Source organism: Protomyctophum parallelum (genome assembly GCF_964188405.1).
Source record: "Protomyctophum parallelum genome assembly, chromosome: 1".
In the NCBI taxonomy this organism is placed as follows: domain Eukaryota; kingdom Metazoa; phylum Chordata; class Actinopteri; order Myctophiformes; family Myctophidae; genus Protomyctophum; species Protomyctophum parallelum.
The window spans coordinates 6,183,489-6,189,488 of record NC_139697.1 but is presented as its reverse complement, the minus strand read 5'-3'; the positions used below and the strand labels follow the sequence as shown (position 1 = coordinate 6,189,488).

Genomic DNA, 6,000 nt, shown 5'->3' with positions numbered 1-6,000 from the left:
CATTTAGGCCTGACCTCGAAATTTAAAAAAATAGCAGACCTACAAGCTCGTAGCGCGACACTCGATGGCGCGCTATGAGCTTGTAGATCTGCTTATTTTTCAATAGCTAAATTATAACAATGTTTAAAACACCAAAAGGGGTTCCCGCCCCAAAATGGGTTAAGGACAAGGTGTCTTGCTCGAGGACACTTCAACACAAAGCCAGAGGGGGAACGTACTGGATATCAAACTGGGAAGCTTATACGATTCCATGATGGCTGCACTACTAATACTATACATCCGACTGAGCCAGTATAATACAGCCATAATCTGGTTTGTAAAGAGAGACCTATGTTTCCCCCCGTGCACAGGTGGCGGTGCAGGCAGCCAGCAGAGCGTTCTCCATGAGGAGCAGTGGAAGATGCCGGCTCTGCCAGCTGTATTGCTGTCGATTTATCTCCTGCTCCTGCTGCTGACCACGGCTCCCATCTCCTTCAGCCAGGCCAGCATCCTCTCCGCCGTCCGCATGGGTGAGTTCCTTGTTGCACCTTGTCGCAGTGGCTTCAAGGCGTGTTTATCCGTCTAGGAATAATAATAATAATAATACATTTTATTTATATGGCGCCTTTCAGGTCACTCAAGGTCGCCTAACAAAACAGAAAAGAAATACAATACAATAAAGCAAGTTTAAAATCCATCAAGTTTAAAATACACACAAAGGCCTGCAGCAGACTTTTACTCAAGCTTTTACTTGTCTGAATAGGTGAGTTTTGAGGTGGGATTTGAAGGTGGGGAGTGAGTCCATGTTTCGGATGTCGGGGGGGAAGGCTGTTCCAGAGGCGAGGGGCAGAGCGGCTGAAAGCTCTACCCCCCATGGTGGACAAACGAGCTGGGGGAACAGTGAGGTTGGTGGAGGAGGCAGACCTGAGTGACCGGGTGGGAGTGTTGATATGGATGAGATCAGACAGGTATGGGGGGGAGAGGTTATGGATGGCATTGAATGTGTTGAGGAGGATCTTGTAATCTATGCGGTATTTGATGGGTAGCCAGTGGAGTTGGTGAAGAACGGGGTGATGTGGGAGATGGCAGGGGTTTTGGTGATGATGTGGGCTGCAGTGTTCTAGACCAGTTGGATTTTATGGAGGTCTAGGAATGGGTCTGTTGTGTGTTTGGGGCACATTTTTGCAAAACCGCTTATTATATATATTTTTGCCTCCGCCTCCACCAGACCCTATTCTTCATGAGTTTCAGATGCTTTGGATAAAGGCGCTATAATATAACTGCACCAATTATTCATTTATTTCACCTGTGAGGTGAAATAGCGTCACGTTTGTTTGACTGAAGGGTTTCATTACAGAATGACATTATGAAGACAAACTAGGCCTACACCATGATACTTAGTTATATCTAAATGACCAGTTCTTGGGCGCATTGAGCAAAAATGTAATGAATTATCATCCTTCTTTCTCAAGGACAGGCAGTAACCTACATTTTTCCTTTCGTTGATAAAATGCTAATACAGGTGCAAGCATGACTCGAGCATAATTTATCCTCCATCCGCAAGACATTATAACCCATTCTGACCGGGCACCCATTTTGGTGTTGGCATCATGTCATGCTTTAGCTATTTAAAAATAGCAGATCTACAAGCTCATATCGCGCCACCGAGTGGCGCGATACGAGCTTGTAGGTCTGCTATTTTTTGAAAAATCGAAGGACGACTGACATTTTTTAGAATCTGATCTCAGGTCAGAATGGGTTCATCAGACCAGTGTGTGTCCAGTGGAAACCTCGTATGAATCTGATCTCAGGTCAGAATGGGATAATTTAGGCTTCAACCTTTGAAATATTCTCTCCCCCCACACAGTGCCGGGTCTTAGCACACGCAATCACACACAGTCAGGAAGCAGAATGAAACCATCTCTCATGAATACCATCATCAGCCATCAGCAGCAGCATTTGACTTGATTTCAAACATGATTTATTCATCACATGTTTAGCCCATTCTGACCTGAGATCAGATTCATACGAGGTTTCCGCCGGAAACACACTGGTCTGATGAACCCATTCTGACCTGAGATCAGATTCTAAAAATGTCAGTCGCTCTTCGATTTTTCGAAAATAGCAGACCTACAAGCTCGTATCGCGCCACTCGGTGGCGCGATATGAGCTTGTAGATCTGCTATTTTTCAATAGCTAAAGCATGACATGATGCTGACACCAAAATGGGTGCCCGGTCAGAATGGGTTAGAGGTGTAAGAATCTTTATCATACAAACCCCCAACAGTGTGCAGTTTCAAGATAGGGTTATAAAGAATAGAGAAATAATTAAATAACCAAGAGAGACAAGTCATATATGTCAAATATTCCTATTATAAAATACAAGCAATGTCAAATACTGGTGAATACACAGTGAATGTCTTCAGGCAACGTATAGGCAGCGCAGGTCGCGTTGAGGCTGAGCCTTTTTCAGTTCACCATGTGCTGTGAAACCATGCAAAAACACATGTTCAGCTTGCCTGGGAGGGATGCAGTCTGTGATGCAGTCTGTGATGCAGCCTGTGATGCAGTCTGTGATTCAGCCTGTGATGCAGTCTGTGATTCAGCCTGTGATGCAGTCTGTGATTCAGCCTGTGATGCAGTCTGTGATTCAGCCTGTGATGCAGTCTGTGATGTGGTGCAGTCTGTGATGCAGTCTGTGATGCAGTCTGTGATGCAGTCTGTGATGCAGTCTGTGATGCAGTCTGTGATGCAGTCTGTGATGCAGTCTGTGATGCAGTCTGTGATGCAGTCTGTGGTGCAGTCTGTGATGTGATGCAGTCTGTGATGCAGTCTGTGATGCAGTCTGTGATGTACAGTCTGTGATGCAGTCTGTGATGTGATGCAGTCTGTGATGCAGTCTGTGATGCAGTCTGTGATGCAGTCTGTGATGCAGTCTGTGATGTGATGCAGTCTGTGATGCAGTCTGTGATGCAGTCTGTAATGCAGTCTGTGATGCAGTCTGTGATGCAGTCTGTGATGCAGTCTGTGATGCAGTCTGTGATGCAGTCTGTGCTGCAGTCTGTGCTGCAGTCTGTGATGCAGTCTGTGATGCAGTCTGTGCTGCAGTCTGTGATGCAGTCTGTAATGCAGTCTGTGATGCAGTCTGTGATGCAGTCTGTGCTGCAGTCTGTGATGCAGTCTGTGATGCAGTCTGTGCTGCAGTCTGTGCTGCAGTCTGTGATGCAGTCTGTGATGCCGTCTGTGATGCAGTCTGTGATGCAGTCTGTGATGCAGTCTGTGATGCAGTCTGTGATGCAGTCTGTGCTGCAGTCTGTGCTGCAGTCTGTGATGCAGTCTGTGATGCCGTCTGTGATGCAGTCTGTGATGCAGTCTGTGATGCAGTCTGTGATGCAGTCTGTGATGCAGTCTGTAATGCAGTCTGTGATGCAGTCTGTGATGCAGTCTGTGATGCAGTCTGTGCTGCAGTCTGTGCTGCAGTCTGTGATGCAGTCTGTGATGCCGTCTGTGATGCAGTCTGTGATGCAGTCTGTGATGCAGTCTGTGATGCAGTCTGTGATGCAGTCTGTGATGCCGTCTGTGGTGCAGTCTGTGATGCAGTCTGTGATGCCGTCTGTGGTGCAGTCTGTGATGCAGTCTGTGATGCCGTCTGTGATGCCGTCTGTGATGCAGTCTGTGATGCAGTCTGTGGTGCAGTCTGTGATGCAGTCTGTGATGCAGTCTGTGATGCAGTCTGTGCTGCAGTCTGTGATGCAGTCTGTGATGCAGTCTGTGATGCAGTCTGTGATGCAGTCTGTGATGCAGTCTGTGATGCAGTCTGTGATGCAGTCTGTGATGCAGTCTGGGATGCAGTCTGTGATGCAGTCTGTGATGTGATGCAGTCTGTGATGCAGTCTGTGATGCAGTCTGTGATGCAGTCTGTGATGTGATGCAGTCTGTGATGCAGTCTGTGATGCAGTCTGTGATGCAGTCTGTCTGTGATGCAGTCTGTGATGCAGTCTGTGATTCAGCCTGTGATGCAGTCTGTGATGCAGTCTGTGACTGTCACTGTAGCTCTTGCCACTTGCTCCTTCATGTCATGACTGTTGAACTCTGCTTGTAGTCTCATTTGGCCCTCCCTGAACGGGTCTCTGGATAGTGGATAGTGGGTATAGTCGTCCCCAAATTCACGGATCTGAAGGCAGCCATCCATGATTACTGTATACTAGGATAAGTCAGAACTGATTACATTTTTTGGGGGGTAATTTGAACTGTCATGAATGCACTTACTTACTAATAAAACCAGTTGCTGTGTCTGAGAACTCATTGGCATTATTCCCAGAGGCATGCCGCAACATCTCCCAGTCCACTTGATCAAAGCAGGCTTGTGTATAGAATCGGAACGGTTCCAACCCGATTCAAACATATATTTCAAGGCTTTAGTTTCAGTGCTAGTAGGCACAGAGCAGTCGAAAAGAGCTGTGATCTGATTTTCCGAATGGAGAAATGAGTAGGGCTTTGTAGCCGCCCCGGAAGAGGGTATAACAGTACTAGTGGTAAAGGATTCTCCCACCACATGTGTAGGTTGTAATGTGTTCATATTTTGGGAGAACCTTCTATACGGTTCCTGCCGCGATAAAGGTATCATCGGGGTGAGTGATCTCCTTCTCACTGATGTGCAATTCCTTTAATGCTATATTTCTGTTGCATGGTTGTAAACAACAGTAAGATCACTGCACATTAGCATCATATCTTCTAGATTGGACGAAAATGATTTCAGGGTTGGTTTGCACATTCCTACAGCAGGAATTGTTTATCATAACACACATCCCTCCTACCGTTAGTTAGCCACTGGTGTGGCTTGATCAATGCATCTGGGAGCAGCTCGGTCATCCTGGTTTCACAGTTTCAGTGAGGCAGATAATGCTTGAATTCCCGGTTTCATGGTGGAATTATGGAAAAGGACTGAACATTCGTCGAGGTGGTTTATCAGCACTGCGTCATACTAGGACCCCTGCTCGCTTTCCTCCGCAGGCGGCATCGTCTCTGTCGGCATGCTGGTCTTTGATGTGGTTACGGTGATGAATGGAAGTTCTCCGACAATAAAACCAGACGGGGGATTGATTCGCCTCAAAGAAGTCTGGGATAGCCGTTCTGATGTCAAAAAGTGATTGCCTGTCACATGTCTTTGTGCAGCTGTGTGCATAACCCATTCTGACCTGAGATCAGATTCATACGAGGTTTCCGCCGGACACACACTGGTCTGATGAACCCATTCTGACCTGAGATCAGATTCTAAAAATGTCAGTCGCTCTTCGATTTTTCAAAAATAGCAGACCTACAAGCTCGTATCGCGCCACTCGGTGGCGCGATATGAGCTTGTAGATCTGCTATTTTTAAATAGCTAAAGTATAACATGATGCTGACACCAAAATGGGTGCCCGGTCAGAATGGGATAAAAAGAGTAACAATAAAAAGTGCAAAAAGGAACTGTGGAACGAAGTGCGCGAGCTCACGGAAGCAGCCGTTTTCTCGATGGCGCCCCCAGCACACATATTGAAAAGTGCTCCACGTTTAGCCTTTTTGAAAAGAAACTCATTTAGCAGCCAAATCCGTGCATGAGAGGTTGTGCTCATTTACTAGACTCCTGCTGTCTCTGTGAGTTTTTTTCCCCCTCCATTGTGGATATTATTAGCTGATATATCTCACCCACCTTTCTCCCTTTTGTGCTATCAGCACATGTTAGCTCCTACAACACCACCATACCCCAGTGTATAAGTTTAGCACCAATAACAGAGGTGAATTAACATTCAGGTTCAAATCCCTCCGTCTCGCAGTCTCAAAACCCTCTGCCCTCTCTCCTTGAATAGATTCTCCCTATACTTTTCTTTATCGTTTTTTCTTTTTTTTATGATAAATTTATACCCTTGGAAGGAGAGTTCTTGCTTTTGTCCCCTGGGTTTGGCTAAGTTGGAGCTGTACAGACGCACACGCGCGCACACACACACACACGCGCGCACACACACACACACACACACACAC

At 46.5% G+C, this 6,000-nt stretch overlaps 1 protein-coding gene across 1 annotated transcript in view; it reads left to right on the top strand.

The window, feature by feature from the left end:
- Positions 1-6,000, top strand: part of LOC310875093 (glutamate receptor ionotropic, kainate 5-like) — a gene marked incomplete at its 3' end in the record, with an annotated part of 241,116 nt that overhangs the window by 114,990 nt on the left and 120,126 nt on the right. The window contains exon 2 of the mRNA XM_083788160.1: positions 351-509. Within this exon, the coding sequence (XP_083644286.1) occupies positions 401-509 (109 nt within the window). The 5' untranslated portion in view covers positions 351-400. The remainder of the gene's footprint in view (positions 1-350; positions 510-6,000) is intronic.